This window comes from Boeremia exigua, assembly GCF_020726555.1.
Source record: "Boeremia exigua strain MPI-SDFR-AT-0100 chromosome Unknown C7974scaffold_6, whole genome shotgun sequence".
Taxonomy (NCBI): Eukaryota; Fungi; Ascomycota; class Dothideomycetes; order Pleosporales; family Didymellaceae; genus Boeremia; species Boeremia exigua.
Genome location: NW_025763523.1, coordinates 2,114,954 through 2,135,841, shown reverse-complemented (window position 1 = coordinate 2,135,841; position 20,888 = coordinate 2,114,954). Strand labels below are relative to the sequence as shown.

At 52.9% G+C, this 20,888-nt stretch overlaps 7 protein-coding genes across 7 annotated transcripts; 3 read left to right on the top strand and 4 right to left on the bottom strand.

Moving 5' to 3' along the window:
* Positions 1-693: 693 nt before the first annotated feature.
* On the top strand, positions 694-2,252 carry C7974DRAFT_395132 (uncharacterized protein). Its single transcript, XM_046141951.1, has one exon. The coding sequence runs from the start codon at positions 867-869 to the stop codon at positions 2,166-2,168; it is 1,302 nt and encodes a 433-aa protein (XP_045997504.1). The 5' UTR covers positions 694-866; the 3' UTR covers positions 2,169-2,252.
* A 164-nt stretch (positions 2,253-2,416) lies between these two features.
* Positions 2,417-3,264, bottom strand: C7974DRAFT_359712 (uncharacterized protein; the record flags this gene model as incomplete). Its single annotated transcript, XM_046139672.1, has 1 exon — positions 2,417-3,264. One exon carries the CDS (start codon positions 3,262-3,264, stop codon positions 2,479-2,481), a length of 786 nt encoding a protein of 261 aa, XP_045997503.1. The 3' UTR covers positions 2,417-2,478.
* A 1,078-nt stretch (positions 3,265-4,342) lies between these two features.
* Positions 4,343-5,869, bottom strand: C7974DRAFT_472456 (uncharacterized protein; the record flags this gene model as incomplete). Its single annotated transcript, XM_046146540.1, has 2 exons — positions 4,454-5,869; positions 4,343-4,362 (listed from the first exon to the last, which is right to left on the bottom strand). Exons 1-2 carry the CDS (start codon positions 5,796-5,798, stop codon positions 4,343-4,345), a joined length of 1,365 nt encoding a protein of 454 aa, XP_045997502.1. The 5' UTR covers positions 5,799-5,869.
* A 994-nt stretch (positions 5,870-6,863) lies between these two features.
* On the top strand, positions 6,864-8,930 carry C7974DRAFT_359707 (uncharacterized protein). Its single transcript, XM_046139671.1, has one exon. The coding sequence runs from the start codon at positions 6,933-6,935 to the stop codon at positions 8,469-8,471; it is 1,539 nt and encodes a 512-aa protein (XP_045997501.1). The 5' UTR covers positions 6,864-6,932; the 3' UTR covers positions 8,472-8,930.
* A 37-nt stretch (positions 8,931-8,967) lies between these two features.
* Positions 8,968-11,724, bottom strand: C7974DRAFT_454629 (LysM domain-containing protein; the record flags this gene model as incomplete). The annotated part of the gene is made up of 3 exons (XM_046145923.1): positions 8,968-9,537; positions 10,108-11,277; positions 11,367-11,724. 3 exons carry the CDS (start codon positions 11,722-11,724, stop codon positions 9,035-9,037), a joined length of 2,031 nt encoding a protein of 676 aa, XP_045997500.1. The 3' UTR covers positions 8,968-9,034.
* A 1,406-nt stretch (positions 11,725-13,130) lies between these two features.
* C7974DRAFT_454613 (glycosyl hydrolases family 18-domain-containing protein) lies at positions 13,131-19,327 on the top strand (the record flags this gene model as incomplete). Its single annotated transcript, XM_046145922.1, has 6 exons — positions 13,131-13,279; positions 13,361-13,651; positions 13,757-13,906; positions 13,974-14,124; positions 14,172-14,689; positions 14,777-19,327. 6 exons carry the CDS (start codon positions 13,131-13,133, stop codon positions 19,098-19,100), a joined length of 5,583 nt encoding a protein of 1,860 aa, XP_045997499.1. The 3' UTR covers positions 19,101-19,327.
* C7974DRAFT_191829 (alpha/beta hydrolase) lies at positions 19,063-20,814 on the bottom strand. Its single transcript, XM_046136612.1, has one exon. The coding sequence runs from the start codon at positions 20,733-20,735 to the stop codon at positions 19,428-19,430; it is 1,308 nt and encodes a 435-aa protein (XP_045997498.1). The 5' UTR covers positions 20,736-20,814; the 3' UTR covers positions 19,063-19,427.
* Positions 20,815-20,888: the final 74 nt, after the last annotated feature.

Below are 20,888 nucleotides of genomic sequence, written 5' to 3'. Positions count from 1 at the left end.
CACCTAAAGATAGAAGTTTGTCGGTCTTGCAGACTACACATGCGTGCATCAAGTTGAGCATGGCTCCAAGTGCAATCAGACCGGCTGTTCGCATCTTGATGGTAGTAAGAGCTTGAAAACCCTCGATGACTGTTGGAGTTGTTTTGAAAGAATTGGAAGTCTGTATCAAACAGCAGACAGAGAGGATAAAGAGATGACTTCAGTGAATGCAATGGTTCATGTCCTGCTTCTCAACCGCACAACGAATATATATACCGTCTCTTGCAATGCCAACCATAGGAAAATGCTGCTAATGCGAATATGGCCCAATGAACTTCGGACTGTGTTAACGGGCTCTATTGTCCGCATTTGCTATTGGTCACGCCGTAATAGTTTCGACGGAGGTAGACGCTCCCTCACCACGCAGACGCGACGACGTTGCAGCGACGTGGCATGTTAACACTTTTTCCTGTGGTGTTCGTAGTGTTAGGCCGGGAGCAGACGATGTACTTGGGGTATGCTCTGTCGAGATTTCGACGCGCCGTCAGTGCCTCAAGAGGGTTCACATGTCAGTAGGCCCTTGTTGGAGCGCTAACAACCGGCACCTACCGCTCCGCATAGAATCCTTACCGGCAAATATGCTTCAAACCATAACCCAGTACCTTCTGTGTCTAGCGCCGGTGTTCGGTGCGCGGTGATTGTGTGTTTGTTGGTGGCGTCGGTATCCGATAGAGGTACCTATGTAAGTGGGAGGCACGTGCACCTGCAGGTAGGTACCCACTCGAGGTCTCCCGCCTTGAGCTTTGGCCCAGACCTCATCAGCCTCCCTCCTCAACAACCTTCAACTATTGCTCGTGAAATCTCAAAGTGCAGTATCTGCCTTCATCATGGCAGGCCTACCTCCAGCAACCGCCAAGGGCTTATGGAAAAAATCGCTCGACCTTGGTCTCATGACCGACAACGCCCGGACGGAGGGGTCGGAGGTGTGTATTCCTTTTTCGCGTCACGTGCTGCAGGCAGGGTCGCCAAACCCACCGATCATCGAGTTCCCTCGGTTTTCCAGATTGCCAGCAGAGCTGCATCTTCGATTTTTTTCCTTTTGCGACAGTCCGACGCTCTTTCAACTCATGCACACTTCCTCAAGCATCCGCTGCGAAGCGAAAAAGCTGTTTCTGTCAGACCCGGATGCCTGGTACGCCGTCAGTGCGCAATGGATAATCCAAGGGTGCTACCCAGGTGAAACAACTCACGACATGGAGTTTATGCCCTACGTGGAGCAGCTTGAGGTTGTGTGCTATGCACCAGACAATTTCTCAGACGAGAATTATTTCGAAGATGAGATCCATATCACAGACGGCGAAAAAGGTGCCGGTGTGGGCAAAGAACAAGATAAGATCATCTGGCACTTCTGGCATAGGGTTTGTACGCGCTTTCCTCGTGTATCTCGTGTAGTCCTGTCCTTCATCTTTCCTCAACAGCTTGGGACGGTTCCTGCTGAAGACTCAAACAAGATCACGAGGATGTGTATCCCGGGCGTCGAGGTTTACTTTTCCTTTGTCACATATGAAGATCGAATCTTCAGTAGGAGAGAGAAGCGCACTTGGCGACAGCTCAAAGACAACGAAGGGTGGACAGAAATCCCGAACTATGATCAACCCAGAATCGTGATGCCGCCTAAGCTATTCCGAGGGCCTATCGGGGCCTATGAGTCTTGGATTCATAAAGCCACACAGCTTGCTGCGCGGGAGAAGACAGTCAAGACCATGCTCGTCGCGGCTGTAGAAAAACATCATTTCTATGGAAGACACGAGCCGCTCACATGTCCAGTTCCAGATTGCTCAGCTTGGTTTGATCAGCCCGAGCAGTTCACTACGCATATGCTTGTTGAGGACAGGATCAACCTCGGTGATCACGACCGATTTTTGAACCAGGAGATGGTACCACCAGAACCTTTCAAGGCTCTGTTCGCTACAAACGAAGAGGAGTTAGAAGAACTAAGACAAGAAGCACATAAGAGATCAGATCTGCTTCGTGACCTGTGGGGCAAAGATGGCACTAAGAGAAGAGATGCGGCGTTGCAGGCCGCTATACATCAGGTAGACCATGACCCGCTTTGTTTGCAAGGAAAGAGACCAGCTATACATAGCAGTACATTAGGAGACTTACTGTGCTACCTTGATGGATACTAGCTATATATAGAGAGAGAGAATAAATGCCAGGCCGGAGTAACGTTATCCAAGCTGCGCCAGATCTTCGTCTTCGACCAAGACGCCATGAATACTGCAAAGTACTGTATTCCCTTCAATGCATGGTTTGAACTTGAGCCCAGAGACTTTTTTCTGTGATAAGAGCAGGATAGCTGTCACCTACATGCCTAGCCTACTGCGAAATCGTATTCTGTCAAGTGGTCGCTCTGCGAAAGTGACCCATGAATTGTCGCTCATACCAATATTTTGGGTACCCAAAAGATCCTCACGCAGTGATTTTCGCCACAGATCCCTACCAGAGAACGATATGAGGAGGACGTTGGTAGAACATGTCGTCCCACGCGGGCTCGTAACCGTCCAATGCGTAGTAAAACTCGGCATTGACCATTTCAGGCGCGATACGCATCCAGCCAACATCTTTTTCGGTACAGCCTTCAATCGGCTCGTAAATATCTTTTTCGTGGTCAAACTCTTCGCATAATGGCTCCCAATCAGCCTTCACAATCTTGACAAAAGCTTCCGCCGACCAACGCTTTTCCAGAAACCCAGGCAAGCTCTGCATCACCTCTTCGTCAATTTTGATGAAGTACCTGAGCCGTGAAACGTCCCCAAAATCTTGGTCAGCCGGCTGTTGCGCCACCTCATTCACAACCCATGCGCGGAATCGGTCCCGCAGCGCAGCGGTCGAAGCTCCATCCAAGGTGGCTCGATCTTCAACCCATTTCCACTCCAGAGAATCGGAAATCTCAGGTGCGTCTGACTCTGCGATGTCCCTGCGCGATTTGGACTCAATGCGAGTGCGGAATTGGGCCCAGACCTTGTCGTCGGCATAGGAACAGCGATAAATGACCCAACCCCATTTGTCAAATGGCAGAAGTGCGAGGCTTTCGCGCAGGCAGACTTGCGATGACGGGGTGTTCGTGCGATACCATGACCGTTGCGGATATATCTGGTGATGGACAAGTGGTCGAATAGGAGTACTGTTAGAGGAACGCAATAGAGCCTTTGAATAAAGTCTCTTTCCGAAGATCGATGGTGAAGATCGAGCGAGACATGGAAGCAGATTGACAGAACTCATGTGAGCAGTACAGAGGAAAGTTGCCGCTGGTGAAAGGGAAGAGCGAGAACACGAACTCCAGGAAATGCTGCTTCGTCACCTTACGTAAGCTCGACCAACGCGAGTCGTAGAGACTGATAAGTTGAGGAGTTGTGGAAGGATGGCGCTACTTTGGGCAGTACGAACCAGCCACCGGAGTGCATCTAAGCTACCTAGGTACCTATTGCTCGAGTCTAATAATATTAGCATCGAGAAGGAAGATTGAGCGATTGGTATCGAGGACCATGAGTCATTCGCCAAGCTGCTGCTTGGCACAGGTCAAGTCAATGTCAACGCAGAAGACAGTTCCAATAATCGCTGTCTCACTGGTGGGCTTACACCACTAGTACAGGTGGCCAGGAACCGATACGAAGCGGTAGTTGACTTGCCACCCATGCAGACAAGATCGATACGGACAGAGCGGACACCAGTCAGGGTTAGGGCAGACACCGCTTTCTTGAGCGGCAGAGAAATGACGTGACTGCATATTGAGAAAGCTACTTGAAACAGATCTAGCTGTTGTTAGGCCTGATACGAAAGATTCTGCAGGAAACACATTGCTATGTTAAGCAGCAGAATATGAACAGGAAGAAGATGCAAGGGTTCTTTTTGCTACAGATACGCACGTAAAGGGTACTGAGAATAATTCGAGACACCTTATATATCTAGCAGCGGAAGCGCATACAGACATCATCAGGCTGTTACTTTGATAACCCTATGCATTTACACAACGATGTTAAATACTCTAGCTCTCTCTCTGGTAGCACCTCCTCTACAATCTCCACAATCCCTGCCTCTCCTTCATATAATTAGGGCCACCACACGTACACGATCAATCTCGAACCTCGTTGCTGGTGATCATAACATGCGACCTTGCAGGCTGTCACGCTGAAGCTTAAGGAACTGTAGATGAGGCTTCTTGGGGGTATTGAGTCGAAAGGAAGGACAGGAAAGACAAAGCCATGAAAACGTTAAACACGATCCAGGGTATCAAATCTCGGTAGCAAAGTCGTGTACAAGAGTGAATTAATTGGATATTTGAACCAACCTTATTTGACTCTTAATCACTGCGCGATCCCTCTACATGTAGTTCATAACCAGCTCCAAGGAGAATCAAGCGACCAACTTCTAAGGCCTTGATACCTTTCTATCAGCTCCGGTCCATACCTACCACGCCCGATACGTTGAAAGGCTTCTTCAATGAAGCTATTCGGCCTCCATGCTTCTCCGACGGAATAATAAAGCCGCCGCACCTTCGCATCGTCTTCGTTTTCATCCCCATCAGCTTTGATTCCAGGTGCATGGTACGATATGCTCCAGTAGCCTATATCGTAGCCAAGCTCCGTTTGAAGCAGGAACTGTTCGAGGACCGGCATCATTTGGACCGCCTTTGCGAAAGCCGTGAGGAATGGATCTAAAGTCTTTGCATCTTCATGGTCGCGAAATTGCTCCACAATCTCGCCCGGTGTTCCGTCAAAGTACCATTCGCCAGACGGGGTGGCCATGTTGAACAAGACTGTCAGCTTCCTAAGGGTCGGCCAACTGGGCCTGGAGCTTGTCTCGAGACTTGAGGGCCAGAATAGAGTCGAGTCAACGAAGCCATCCAGAACAAGGGAAGTCAAGTTCTGCGAAAAGGTGCGCAGAGATGCGCTGAACGGATCGTAGGGTGCGCCTATTGGTACACGCGAAGGTTCAGCCACTCGGTGGTCAAATGAGTATTCTGAATGGAAGTTGATTTCAGCTGCAGAGCATTTGTCGAGCTTGGTCTGCTCGAACATCCTTGCGAAGGAGACCCTGCTTTCCACGTTGATGGACTTATCGTCTACCTCTCCAAATTCCCAGTAGAAAGCTTGCAGGTTGGGCAGAACTGCAGCTAGACAAGGACCGACTACAGGAGCCACCTTTCTTGAAATGTGGCCTTCAAGGTGGAGATATACGATGCTCGAGAGCGTGGGTATCATTTCCGGCCTGGTGAGATGGAGATAAGAGTTCACCCATCGCTTTTCAAAAATGTCTTTCCCCCGCTTGCGCTGTGCTATTTCAAGTTCGATTTGATTGCGATCACGAAGATCAGTCGGGGAACAAGCACCGCTTAGTTTTAGTCGCAAACCATGTTGTGGGCCTGCATCTTCCCATTTCTTTACAAGGGTGAACAAGTTCACAATAGCTTGGGTGAATGCGTCATCGTTGCAATGTTGTTCTTCTGCTGACTCGACATGTCCACAGCGTTCTGCCGAGTACTCTGAGAGTGTAATTTCGAAGGACAATTTCGTTAGGTATCTGGGACGACTACCGGTCACCATAGCCTCGAGCTGACTTAGCTCATGACTCTTGATGAACAGACGGTGAAACGTGACGAATTCCACAGCCTCTCTCCATCGACTGGAAATTGTCGCGTACGGTGGGAGCTTAGAATGGTTTCCGCACTGTTCGATCACGGGGACCTGTGCCTGATCAGGATAGCGGTCTAGATATAGGGCAATTTTGTTGATGAGCTCCTGTGGTAACGTATCCATGACGCCGTCCAATGTTGCAAAAGAATTTTCGACAGTGACTGTGTGAAGGCCGATAGTCGCGAACCCGAGTTTGAGAAGTAGGAAAGATGAAGGGTGTGCACGTGGTGCTGCGAGGGTGCCGAACTAATGCCAAGTGGCTAGTACCGGTGCGGATCTCGGCCTGGGCACTGTGAGGCGTGAGGGCGCCGGACAGCACAGTGGTGTGCTGAGACGGCAACAATCTCGACACCGTTCATCGCTCATTTGTCAGTTGCAACTGGAAGTTTCTTCGGTCTACGCAACAGTGATCATGTCCACAAGGCAGTCAAACGACGCGATTGAAACGAAGGCACTCCAGGCTAACAGCAGCTTGACGGCCCTCACTGATTCATCGCTCTTCTTCGATGGCCCAGCAATGCTGGGACCATCAACGAAAAGCCCTCGTCCAGCTAGCCTCCATATGCAGACTTGTCCGGTATTGGGAGCCGTACGCACAACCAGGGCAAGCTGGACCTGCAAAGTGCCAAATCTCAGCGAGACGTAGCGGCCTCTAGTTGTTGTGGCGCGTGCTGCGTCGACTGCGAGAACGATGCTGCATAGCCGATTCTGCACAAAGTTGAATTATCGTTGCGCCGTCGCGCGGTTGATCGTGTTGAGCGTCTCGTAAGGTTCGGTGGGCCACTGAGGTTGAGCGTGAGCGTTTTCCACTCTCTGATATAGGCGCTGAAAAAAGAGGCGGGGTGGTGGCAAGGGAGTTTGGCAGTACGCGCTGTGGCACATGTGTTCATATGCGTGATGCAGGTGCGAAGGTGCGAGTGATTCTGTAGAGGGCAGGAGGCGTGGGAGGCGAGGCGAAGGTGGGGGCGACGCTAAATCAATACCCCGGAACGCCTAGACCATGCACCCATGTCATAGGATCGGTACTAGTACTAGCACGATTCTACTAGCGATATTGTACTCAGGTACCCGCACGGACCCGCCGACCCGCGTACGATCGACACGACGCCTTACCCAGGCAAGCTCAGCAGGACCCACAGCTATATACCGTGTAGTCGCCGTTCCCGCTCTCCTCCATCAGACTTCCCTCTCACATCCTTTATCCTCCCTCAAGCAAAGAAACATCTCCAATACCGAGTCATCGTTGTATCAATCAACATGCCGCTTCGTGAGACTGACCCAGATTTTGAGAATCAGCTCCTGGAGAGTGCCAAGGCAGCGTTAGACGCAAAGTTCGAAATCTCCCAGTACTGGCTGCCGCTGCCCCTCCTTGTGGCCAACGAAGAGACGGAGGAGGAACTGCCGTGCCATGAACCAGCCGAGGAGACCGTCGCCGTCAGCGCCCACATGTCGACGCGCATCCGTGCCTGGTACGAACAGTTGGCTGCCACCTTTGGCAAGGCCGAGGATCTGCCAGCCCGTTTCGACATCGAGCTCCAAATTGAGCCGCAGAAACTCAACATAGAGGATTTGGACTGCAGCCATCGGAGGTTTCACTCGCGCCGCCTCCAGCTGCACAACCCCGAGACACTTCCAGATTTGCCATTTGTGAGCAGCCTGACCATCCGGTCGAGGCCCGGCTCCGATACAGAAACTACGATAGACATACGCCCTCTGTCTCCCCTTGTGCCGCTGCAGTGCCTTGTCCATCTGCCAGCTGTGCAAGAGTGGCGTGCTCCTTGGTTGTGGGAGCGGCCTATGCCATCCAACATGCCAAGTAGAGTGATGCGCGAGCACTACGCCCGGCCGTTTGAAGGCCCTCTGCGAGACGCCCGTCACGAATTCGGCGCTGCCATCATTGACCAAGAGAAGCACCTTTGCGGCAAACGGATCCCCGCTAGTCTGACCAGGGCTGCACTGCACTTCTGGCCATTCTTCAACTTCCCCAGGCATGACCAGTCCGTGGCCCGACCGAACCTGATACACCCCGCGGACAAGGACCCGGTGTCTGTCGGTCTATGCAAGCTTGGTGCGCAACTGAGCCTGTTCGACGTGCGTGCTGTTGTCACTCCCGACCTATTCCCCAGTCCCGAGGCGCCAGACGACGAGCAGTGGTCTCAGATGCGGCGCTTCCGGCTCGAGTTCCATTCCCTCCGTCCAGACGGGCGATGGTACTTTGTCGGCCCCGGCGGCGAAGATCCGCACGACTCCGAACAAGGCGGATACACGATCTCAGACACAAAACACTACCCCCGCGAAACCGACACGGACGAGGACGAGGAGCTGCACGACGAGGACGCCGACAACCCGCCTGAGGACTACGATTTCGATCTAAACATGTTCCGCGTCGAGCCCTGCAGAGAGCGCATCGAGCCCCTACTAGCGGCGTTTGCGCAGTCTCTGTCTCGCGACAACATGCCGAGCCTCGAGGACGCCGAGCTTTTTACGCACCTGTGGTGGGCCCCGTCAGACGACATTAAAGCAAAGGGATATGATCTGCCGATGAAAAAGGGCCACAGATGGGGCGTCAAGTTCATTGCTGGGCGTGGTAGTAAGAGGCAGAAGTCTGATGCTGCAGCTGCTGCCCCAACACCACCGGTGGTGCAGTGGCTGGTTGGCGATTGGAGACCTAGTGAGGAGGTCATGGGTCTATTCGAGAGCCTAGGACGGCAGGAGTGGCTTGACTTCGAATGGAAGAAGTACAGAGAAGAGTTCGGACGTGATTTGCTAGGAAAGAGCATGTCTAGCCCTATATAGTTGGACGTACAGCCGTGTTGCCAATACGTGGTCTGATGCTTTTCAAAACGAGGCGGTTGAACACGCAGGTGACCATAGCAGCGGAGAGGATGGAAGGAAGTACTTGTTACTACCGAAGAAACATGCTAATAAACTCAGCATACGGTCGTTCCATTAGACACACTGGACGAACAGTATTGGTCAGAAGTCAGAAGGGGCACGAGAGAAATACAAGTGAACGTTGCGCCGCACACTACATCAGTTTGCAGCAAGGAACACTCCCCGCAGATTTGAACTTGACGACATTGCTGAACAAAGGGGCCTCGGTCTTCTCGGGGGGTTTTTTTTTGGAACGTTTACTAGAAAAAGACTAGTGCAGTGGTCGCTTTCGAAAGCACTAGCAGTACCCGAGCGACAACTAGTCTTCAACGCGCTCGCACACTTTTTCTTTAACCTTTTCTGGAAAACACTCATAATAAGACGTACATTCTTTCAACAATATGATGGTATTCCACCCCCAGCTTACATCCCCCTCCTCTCTTCAACCGACAACCGCCACAAACTACAGACTCAAGCGTTCGGTTTCAACCAGAAACGCCAACACAGTACGCCTGCCCCAGCCAGAAATTTGTCACACACTCATTCGAGACAGCAGGATTCCAGGCATAAAACTGTTCGAGCGTGATTCCATTATCGTTCGCCATGGACCAGCACCCATCGCCCGTCTGCACAACGTCCCATTTATTGCAATTAGCGGGCTGTCCAGTGTGTGTGGGCGCTGGCGGGGTGGGTTTCGTGGTCGCGGGACTCGACGACGTCGTTGGTTTTGTAGACGAGACGGGAGGCGAACTCCCGACGCTGGACCGGCCGACGCAGTAGGCCTGTCCCAGCCAGAAATTGGTGATGCAGTCCTTGGATACAGCAGGGTTCCAGGCGTAGAATTGGTCGACGGTGATACCGTTGTCGCTCGCGAGTGAGCCGCAGCTATCGCCGTCTGTCACGACGTCCCACTTGTTGCAGTCGGCGGGTTGGCCGGTGTGTGTTGGGGCTGGTGCGGTGGGCTTTGTTGTCGCGGACGCCGTGGTTGCTGGCTTCGATGACGTCGTGGTGGAGGCACTCCCCACGCTGGATCGGCCGACGCAGTAAGCCTGCCCCAGCCAGAAGTTGGTGATGCAGTCCTTAGACACAGCAGGGTTCCAAGCATAGAACTGATCGGTCGAGATGCCGTTGTCGCTGGCTAGCGAACCACAGCTATCACCTTCAACCACAACATCCCACTTGTTGCAGTCGGCAGGTTGGCCGGTGTGCGTGGGAGCTGGGGCTGTAGGTTTGGCTGTTGTCGAGGCTGTGGTCGAGGCAGACTGCGAGGCCGTGGTGCTGATGCCCTGCCCCTCCCGGTGTGTGCAGTACGCCTGGTCCAGCCAAAAGTTTACGGTGCAGTCGTCACTGACGGCAGGGTTCCACTCGAGGAACGTCGCGAGCGAGATGCCGGCGTCGTCAGCAACAGACTGACATGAGTCGCTGGCGGATACAACGTGCCAGCCGTCACAGTCTGCTGGCTGGCCGTCGTGCGTAGCTGCTGGCGGCTGCGGTCCGGTTTCGGTCCCGGTTTCGGTGGGCTGGGGCTCCTCGGTCGTTGTTTGGGTGGGCGATAGACCCCAGGAGCCGCAGTACCTTAGGCCAGTCTGGAACACGCACGCCGGGTCCGTCACGTTAACCGTGAGCGAATTCCAAGCCATGAAGCTGTCGTAGTCGACGTTGTACGCGGACGCTGCAATCTCGCAGTTGCTGTTCCAATAGCCAAATACATCAGGCGAGTACTGGTACTCATCGCCCTTAAAGTAGAAGGTACAATCGTCGCGGACACCGGTAGCTAGCGGAAGCTTGGTCGGTCTCGGATCCAGGGTTATGGTGGCATTGGGCAGCATGGTGAAGGGGACGCCTGTGAAGGACTCATTTGGGTCAATCGTGATGGTGGCGTGTCCAGGACGGCCGGGATAACTGTTGATGTCACCGACCGCTTGAATGCAGTAGCTCTCCTGGGCAAAGAGGTTGGTGCAGTTGGTGTTGATGCCTGTGTTGAGGAACATGAAGTCGTCGAGAGAAATAGCAAACTTGAGCGTCACCAGATTGCAGTAGTCACCAGCCTCAACCTCGTACCAGCGGCCGCATGGCTTATTAGATCCAATGGCAGTATTGGCGGGGACTGAAGCAGCACTGGTAGGTGTCACTGGAGGAACATTCGTCGTCTGGGCAGGTGGCAGCTTGGGCCCGGGCGGTTCGATGCAAAGCGTGGTGCCGTTCATCATGTCGAGGTTGGAGCAGACTGGATTGATGACAGGATTCCAGGCCAGCAGCTGTGGCTCTGTGATTTCCGCAGCCGTAGCGATGGCGTTGCACGTCGTGTTGACTGCCACTGTGACAGTTTTGCACGTGTTGGTGATGCAGAGGCTGCCTGAAGTTGGGAACTCATAACAGTAGGCACTGAGGTGGTTGTCGGATAGCATCCAAGCTGTGCCGACACTCTGTGCCTCGGAGATACTGTAGCAATCATCCCCGCCCTGGATTTGGTACATGGTGCCATCGCAGACCGATTCGGTGGCCTCTGGCTGGCTGGTGAAATAGTCGATGGTAGATGTGGTAGCAGGCTTACCCGTGATGCCACAGCTGGATGTCAGCGTTTGGTAGATGGATTCGCTGGCCACGACGGGGTCGTCGAAGTAGGGCGACCCAGAACGCAGGCGCAGTCTGGCTGCAAGACATGGGTCGCAATCAGCAGGCTTGACGGCGCCATCGGGAAGTTCATTGATATAGTTGAAGGCGGAAACTGAACGTAGTCAGCAAAAGGTGCCAGCAAGTCTCAATTTGGCAATCACGTCAAGTCGGAGCTCCTGGTTTGTGGAGAGAGAAACTCACCTCCAGGATTGGTGAAGAAAGATGCCAATGCCGCAACGGGACCGCAGTAGACACTGTTCTCCTGGAGACAAGTGAAACTGTAGATGTACCGGCGGCTGGCTGGGATCATAATAGGCGATGTTTCGACGTCACCCTCGCCAGGAATGACGATGTCTTTGCCACAGGCAGACCGGACCGAGCTCTCCCACGACTGGAGTGCGGAGGCGCAGCCAGCAGTGCACATGCGAGTTAATGTGGCAGGAGGGTAGTAGAAGTCATGGCGGAGGGCCGGCACCAGACGATCGCAAGCGATGTCAGCCATGAGGGCCGTAGAACATGCTGTGTCGAGATCTTCGGGTAGACTGTCATCGTAGAGCATTTTGACAGCGTAAACAGGGCTGAGGTTTAGGCTCAGAAGAGCTCCAAGCCCAAGGGCACAACGCCATGAGGCTTTCATGATTCGATGGTTCGAATTCTCCTGTCTCACTCACCAAGATGTAAAAGAATGAACAGTGAGTGGATGAGATTAGACATTCAAACAGGGGAAAGAATTGTTTTGTCTCCTTGACACAAAAGAGTGAAAGGTGACCGCGAGAGTAATAAGCTAGTCAATGAGACATTGTCAATGACTCTAGAGCAACGGAGGTGCCGTACAGATGCCTAGATCCAATGGGAAATTTGGCCCAGAGACCTGCAGCCGATCCTACTTGTGATCGTCCCATCCGATACGAGACGGGATCAACCGCCGATGCAAGAAAAAGGGCGACCTCGGGACATGAGGCGGCTTCCAACATGCCATAGATCATTAGTTTAGGCCTCCAAGTACATCCTAGGAGCTAATAAAGTAGAATCAGGTTTCAAGCACTATAAGCTGACAGCCCAGACGCTAGGTCCGGCTCTACTTTTAACCCTGGTACGCCCAAAGAAACTCCCGTCATATGGTAAATTTGCCTTTCTCTGACTATGGTCTGCTTGCAACTATTGTGCAGTTGTGAAAATCCAAACAAAACGTCGTGCAGAACATTTTTTGCTATATAGCTGTATAATCTTGTGTCGCGCGGGAGAAGGTGTGGAGAATATCTCTTCAAACTCATGCCTGATGCGGAATCTCGTTAGCAACAGCTTGGCATATCGTGGGAGATAAGGGCCGCGAACTGCTGACCTAGGTCTACTCTCCGAGCGCGGCGGAACGTTTGATCTCGCGCCAAGACAGCGGCTCTTCCATGCAGGGACGATGCACGGCTCATGCAGGGGTAATTTAAGCGGCCCGCGTCTTGGCTTGACAGTTCGCCACTAGTATGTAAGCACCATAGTACATATAATCTTACTTGGATGGGACCCACTTTACCAAAAAGGCAACAATGCGCCGTCACGTTTGGAAGGCCGGACGGAAAATGGGACAATGACATTTTGCAATCGACATCAGCCCCGCTATTAGCCCTGTCAGGCAGTCGAGTGCAGTACAGCCGAAGCCTCGCCGCCTCGCCCCCATCCTGGCCGCCTGAGAACGCAGGGGATTCGGGATGGGCGTTGCGACTGGGGTTAGGACTGAGTGGCTCCAGAACACTATCCAAGCTCTTTTGTCAGAGAACATTGATATTCTCCTCTCTTTAAAGGTACATGGCCTAGCTGGCTTTGTTCTTTGCCTTTGCAGACGCTCTTTTTCCCCTTTCCCTTTCTACTGTCCAAACACCCTTTCCGTCTCATATTAGGGACCACACTCTTTTGATCAACATTCTTTTATTGTTGGATAGAGCTCCTTGTGACTGAGGCCTAAACGAAAACATGGGACCATGGTCCCAGCTTTCGTGGAGCTTTGTGCTCTTATCTACGTTCATTACCCCGTCTCTTGGAGGAGTCATCACAGCAAGACCTGGTAGTCCCAGCGTAGTTGCAGTCCCGGAAACGCCTGGAGAATGCCGCGCCCTTGTCTCGTATGTCAACTTCCCCCACCCATGACCCATAACTTGAATTAGCGAAGTCCATTTTGCTAACCCGCCATGGAATCAATGCAGACCCTTTGACTACTCCGCTAAGAACCGTCCTGATCATGAGCTGCCAGTCTGCAGTGCTGACAGCTCCGGTATTGTTACTGCTCGCGACAATGGTGTCGTTGATGCTGACGGACGCGAAATCGTCCCTGCGTCACTGGACACTGGCGTATCCCTGGTAGGGCACACCGAGTTGTCCTTTCTCTTTGGAAGACAGGTAGTCGATGGCGGCGATTATAGCTGCGGTCCCGACCGCCCTTGCAAGAACAAGGCCTGCTGTCCCAAAAAGACTGGCCAGTGCAACTACGGCGAGGAGTGAGTTCCTTATCCCTTTTTGGCAAGTCGCATGGCTTGTCTAACATGACGTTTTTTGTACTTATTGCTGGACAAGGCTAACGTTTTCCCTTCTTTCTATTGTAGAGCCTGTGGCACATCTGGAATCTCTCCCAACGAAGTGTGCTGGTCCAACTGCGATGCCAAGGCAGAGTGCGGCAAGAACGCGGCTGTCCCCGGCCAGAAGTGTCCTTTGAACGTCTGCTGTGGCAAGTGGGGATTTTGTGGAATGACAGAGTAAGTACAGATCCGAAGTATGAAGATGTCTGCAAATTAGAACAGTCCTGACGGTTGTGCTAAACAGAGACTTTTGCGACAAGGAGGACCATGGAGCCACTGGCGGATGTCAGTCTAACTGCGATCAGCCAGGCCCCAAGGACAAGGCCTCCGACCAGCTCAACCGTGTCATTGGATACTACGAGGCATGGAGACACGACTCCAAATGTCAGGATATGGTGGGTTTACTTTTCCCTCTGTATGCATTCCACTGACTGTGAGATAGGGCTTGAACGACATCCCCGTTAACTCCCTGACTCATCTGTATTTTTCTTTTGCCTTTATCATGCCGGACTTGCAAATCGTCGGCATGGATAACCTTCCAGATAGATTGTTTACCGACTTTACGAACCTGAAAAAGAAAAATCCTGCCCTCAAGATGGTTATCGCCATCGGTGGATGGACACACAATGATCCGGGTCCATTGCAGAAAGTGTTCAGCGACATGGTCAGCACCAAAGCAAACCGATCCAAGTTCATCGGCAACCTCATGTCGTTCCTTCGCATGTACGCCTTTGACGGTGTCGACTTTGACTGGGAGTATCCTGGTGCAGACGATCGCGGTGGTGTCCCCGAGGACGGCGAGAACTTTACCCAATTCCTCAAGGAGCTTGACGAGGAGAACAATAAGCAGCCTGTCAAGTATATTGTATCCTACACAGCGCCGACGAGCTTCTGGTATTTGCGCCATTTTGACCTCAAGTCGATCGAGTATACCGACTTTGTCAATGTCATGTCGTATGAGTAAGTGATTTCTGCTCATTTTTTTCATTGTCTCTTATAGAGGCCCTGATACCACCTTTTATGCACCTCGGCTAACCACCTGAATAGTCTTCACGGCGTCTGGGATGCTTTGAACCCGATTGGATCTCACATCTACGGCCATACCAACTTGACAGAGATGAGTCTCGCGTTCGACCTCTTCTGGAGAAACAACGTCCCGGCCAAAAAATTGAACATGGGTCTCGGTTTCTATGGTCGTGCGTTCCAGCTGGCTGATCCATCTTGTAATAAACCTGGTTGTCTCTTCAAGGGAGGCGCCACAAAAGGTGCGTGCAGTGGTGAGTCTGGCATCCTAAGCTACCGCGAAATCATGGAAGTTATCAAAGTCAACAAGATCAAGCCCGTCCACGACAAGGAGGCTGGTGTCAAGTACATTACCTGGAACACTGACCAGTGGGTGTCATTTGACGACAAGGAGACATTCAAGCAGAAAAAGGACCTCGCAGCCAAGCTCGGCCTCGGAGGCTTTCTGATCTGGGCCATCGACCAGGACGACGCCGAGATGTCAGCCCTTTCTGCTGTTCTGGACCCCAAGCCCTTGGGCGACTTCAGGTCGATCGACAAGGGTGACGAGAATTGGACGGGCACTAACGAGATGTGCTACATTACGAGCTGCGGCGTTGAAGACTGTCCGGCGGGCGAGATCAAGATCACTGATCAGAAGTGCGGCAAGAACCAGAAGAGCACTCTCTGCTGTCCCTTGTCAGGTGCCCCTGACCCAAAGTCGTGCACATGGCGTGGAGGCGAAACTAAGTTCTGCAACGGCTACTGCAAGGACGACGAGGTCATGACGCACATGAGCAAGTACGGCGGCGGTCACGACTGCTGGGATGGCCAAATGGCGCACTGCTGCGAGAGTTCCCTAGGCGAGAAGAACATCTGCAAGTGGCGCGGCGTTGGCGAATCGTGCCACAGCGGCGAGCTGCCCCTCACCTTCTCCGGGACTGTACTCGACATCCTAGACGACATAGCTAAAGTTATCTTGAGGGTTCTCGGTCGCGCACACCCGCTCGCAGCCCTTACGGGTCTGGTTTTGCTTGAGGTCCTCGATGAGTTGGATATCGACACCCAGAAGCTATATTGCTGCCCTGAAAAAGAGATTGCAAAGTGGAAGAACTGCGCCTGGTATGGCAAGCCCGGAAACTGCTTCGACGGCCACTGCCCGGATATGAAGACGGTACAAATTACCGACTCGTACTTTGGTGGTAGTGAAACTTGCGGAATTCACCTGTCCCGTGTCCGTACCTTCTGCTGCGAGTCGGACGGCGAGCCTCTTTTCCTGCCCGTGGATCTCAAGAACCTGTTTGAGCACCCCCCTGAGGGCGGTTCTGATACGGACTTCACCCTAGAGACGGATAAGACGTCAGATGGCGGCGACGATGATCCCAACGATGCTGCATTCCAGTTTGTGGTCCTCGTCTCGCCCGAGGCGCTCCAAATTTCTCTCGACAAGCGCGACGGGTCTCATTGGGACGTCTTCGATTGTAATGACTCGGTCTCTGAGGGCGAGCAGACAGTCCGCATCGTCTGCAATGACCACACCCCTGACAGCAACTGCCACAAGATTGGACTCGGCCATGGCGTCCCAGGAACGATTCTCCAGATGCCCAAGGGCTGTGGTCCAGGCAAGTATGCCGTAGCCAAGTCCATGGTACCGGCCCCTGGCAGTGACCATACCAAGCTCCTGCCCCGTCAGCTGTCACATCTTGCCAGTCTCCAGCCTGTTGTATACGACTTGACTTTTGACTACGATTTCCACCGCGTGCCGCGCGACCTTGGCAACACCCAGATGCGCATAGACTACAGCAATCAAGACGACTACTGGAAGAACATCGTCGCAGGTTCCGTCAGTCGGAAGCGAGACGTTCATGGTCGCAAAAGGTTCGCCAAGCGCACACTCCAAGATGTTGGTGGTAACCCCGTGCGCTGGCTTGAGGAAGAGTTCCGCGACGACTTTCACTTCGATCAGATTGCTTCGCGGGACCTGCACGAGCGGTGGTTCGGTAAGAGCATCCTTGAGTGGCTGGCGGCTCTCGTGAAACCCGAGATTAAGCGCGATTTCACGCACAAGTACGACGACAGTGTCACGGCAAAGTTGTTTGACGAGACGTGGGACTGTCCAGGGTCGGTAGAGGGCGTCAACTACGACGGCCACCTCCTTGGCCAGGCCGTTCTTGACATCGAGGTCGAGTCCAGCTTCGGTTTTACCCTCATTGTCGAAAGTCTTACCCTGCCCCTCAACCTCGACCAGAGTTACCTGACATTCTACAACAAGGGCAAGGTCACTGGCGTTGTTACCCTTGAGGCCCTTGCCCGCGTAACATACGAGAAGAAGAAGGTCATTCTCAACCTGCCTTTCCCCGGTGCCTCATTCAAGATTCCAGGAATTGCCACGATAGGGCCCCAGCTCACTGTTGAGGGTAGTATCGATGCCTCCCTCGGCATGGCAGGCTTGATCGAGACCAAGCTTGAAATTGCCAAGTGGGAAGTTCGCCAAGTTATGCCCGACACCAATTCTTACAAGCCCGAGCTCATCGACAACAGCAAGCCAAGTCTCGATCGGACGGGTGACTTCTCAGGTATCCAGAAGCCCGAATTCTACGCAGGCGTGACAGCCTCGGGAGATATCACCTTCAAGCTGTCGGCCGCTGCCGAGTTTGGCGTTCGCTTCGTCGACAAGTGGGAGGTTGATCCGGCCGCCGCCGCAGTCGTGGGCGAGGTCAGCCTTACGACCAAGTTCGCAGCCGGCATATCGACTACAGGAACGTGCCCCTTTACATACGGTCTCGATGTCGGCGCTCGTTTGTACGCGAGAGCAACAGCGCCCAAGATGTTTGGCTGGGCTGGCGGTGAGGTTGACCTGACGGACAAGTGGACAAAGACCATCATCGAGGGCGGCACCTGTCCCGACCTAGGTCCGATACCTTCCAGAAGAAGGCGCCGAGGTCTTGACTATCTGCTCGACGAGGGTCGCGCTGAAGACAAAGACGTGACCAGGAACAGGTCTAGGTTTGGAGCCGCCGAGACCAGCCCCATACACAGCTCCGATACCAGCCTGCATACAGAGCTTACTTCCGGCGGACACATGTCAGTCCTGGCTAAGAGAGGTGCTGTCTACGGTCCAGCTTTCAGTCTCCCCGTCGGCGAATTCTTCTGCCCTGCTCAAGATAGTGAAGGAAGCAGCACGTGCCAGGAAGCATACAATGCCCTAGCAAAGAGCAACGAGGGAGGTGTCTGGAGTGATGCAGCCAAGCGCAAGAGGGAGGAGCTGACGCCGACGTCTACTATTGATGAAAACGCCATCGCCGCTCATTTCCATGCTCATCAGCAGCGAAGGCATAGCCATAGCAGCCACTTGCAAGCCGAGGTACTGGATATGCTTGAAAAGAGAGACTCGGGTAAGCTGGTCAAAGCCTGTGCCCGAACTTGCGACATCTCGGACGACTTTCCCCCGGGCGGACAGCTGAACGGCCAGGATTGGGGCTGGGTAGATCCTGAGGACTGCGGCAACTTTCTTTTTGGCAGCCCTCTGCAGGCACGCGCCCCCAACGTTCAATACCACACGGAGCACGTTCTCGAGGCCCAGATGATTGACCTGTTCTTTGAACACCTCAGGACTACCAAAGCTAGCGTGCCGGACCCAGACCTAACTGCGCCCGCGGGATCACAAATTGGCTTCTGTGAATATGTCGACTTGTTATGGGACGTGCCCGCCTTCGTGTGGCCCGGAAAGGACACGCACGGCGGCGTTGGCACGCCTTGGAACCCCATTATGCACGTCGCGGCGCAGTTCCCGACAAAGACGTTCAAAAGAAGCGAGTTTGTTGCCCTCGAGTCCGCCATTAACACGCCTTCCAAGACGAGTCCCTGGAGGATGGGAGACCCGTGGAGAACTAAATCATGGACCAAGGACATTCCTGACTACGCTAAGGCCAAGGAAGCTTTCCACAAGATGCGTGCCACACTGGGCTCTCGCATCTACCAGAACCACCAGACGATTAGGACAACTATGAAAACTCAGACGGATCGGATCGGCGATGTGCTCGACGCCCTTGACACAACCCTGCTGGCCAACAATCCTAAACCTGGATACCGGCCATGGACGAAGCAGAATCTCAAGACTGCGTGGCACAGTTTCATGAAGGCCAGATACACATCCATGCAGGCCAAAACCAATAAGCTCATTAATGACTGGCTTCCCGTGATGAAAGCTGTGTATGTCACACAGGCTGAGAAGGACAAGTGGAAGGATGTCGCGGGTGATTCGACGGCGGTATTAGCTACGAAAAAGGAACGTCGAGCTTTCATAAAGGCTATTGAAGACTTTGAAGCGGGCTGGAATGGACTGCCCGGGTGGACCAATCCACTCTAGAGGTAAGAGGTATTGCAAGAATAGTAGCGTTGTTATCATTCTAGTTCTCAAGCATAGCCAAGCCCTGAATTGGATCCTGTTGTGACCTGCAGACGCTCACTGTCGAAAATTTGTTCGGCAAGACAATGGCCAAGATGGCACATGTAGACAAACAAACAAATAACGGTCTAGTTTGCGGTGTGAAACGAAATTTTATTTATGCTAGTTCAGATCATTTCAGACTTTCCAAGATAGTCTCATATCGCCGTGCCACTTGCAGCTACGTTCTCTATCAACTTCGCGTAATTGAAAGAAAGAGATTTGTAAGTTCGGTAGGCCTAGCTCAGCTCACATGTTCTTCTCAGTCGGGTTCAATCCTCCTCTCTTCACTCCCAGCTTCTCGTCTAGGAAACGGAAAGTGTATTCGTTACTCAACCCAAATGCTCCAATTTTGGCCTGCAATGCACCATCTGCTGGTGTGTTCGCCATCCAGAGCTCTTTCTCCTGTTCGGATACACTGTTCAAGTGCTGCCATACCATCATGGTATGACTGTCTACGTTCAGGTACAATGAGTTGGCGGCGCCTGATATTAACGTCGGACAGGACACACCATCTAGATAGTTCTTGCCACCATGCTGACGGAACGTGTATTTCTTCATCTCCAAAAGGATATCTGTTGGGTGATCCAGCTTCCAAAAAGCACCTGAGACAGAAATCTCCCACTTGAGCTGAAAGTTAAGGCTTGCCCCCACGTTGATGATACTGTCAACAACAAATTTCGACAGCCAACCGCTCATCCATGCGTTGATGAAAGCAGGCGACACATGCTGAGTGCCGAAATCCCACATATCGTACAACGGGTCCATGGCTACACAAGCTTTGATGCGCGAATCCGTCGCACCGCGTAGAGCAAAATAGCCTCCAAGAGCAGATCCAGAAATCGCGATTCTATCAAGGTCGAGGTTGAGGTCGGTGTTCTTTTTGGAGAAGGCTATTACGTAGTCCAGTACATGACGAATTACGTGTTCCCAATCTGGTCGAAGGGTAAGACCGTCCCTACGCAGCGCCACTCCTTGGCCAGGCCCGTCAAAAGTGAGGCATGCATAGCCTAGATCGGGGGCGGCTGACGGGTTCAAGAAGTACAACTCCTCCTGGATAGAGTCTGCACCGCCACAATTAATCAATACTGGCGTTTTACCGGTGATTCGTTTGGAAGGGTGTGGCAGATAGAGGTATCCCTTCAAGAAGATGCCACCAGGGTATGGAATGTCCAAGAACCTCACGCCTCCATCACACAGCTCAACGCCCTTCCTGAACAGTTCAATGCCCTTTTCAGCAATCGGCAGACAGCGAGGGTCCTGCTGCGATGGCGTCGCGCCGATAAACATGTACTGGCTCGCCCGTGTATAGTTCGAAGCACGTAAGAAGGCTCGTCTGGCCAGTTCGCGATTTCCGTCTTTGAGACACCGGTAGGCAGTCGCCTCTGCCCTGTCGGCCTGATTCTTCCACGCATCATGCCAGGACTGCGCATCGCCCTCCTTGATGGATGCAACAGCCTCAAGGACCTCGCAAAGCTCTGCTCCTCCATTTGAAGCTGTACCCAGGATGCGAATGACCTCAAAGTCGAGCCATGTGTTTTTAAAAAATTTGTGCATTGTTGAAATGTGGTTTGTCGTCAACTAAGAACGGGAATCTTACAATGAGTCGTTTTGCCATTGCAATCGTCCGAGATTGTACGCAATTCGACTTTATTCCCATTCCTCATTGAGTTCTTGTTCGGGGCCTCATCGTTGCCCCACTCCGATTAG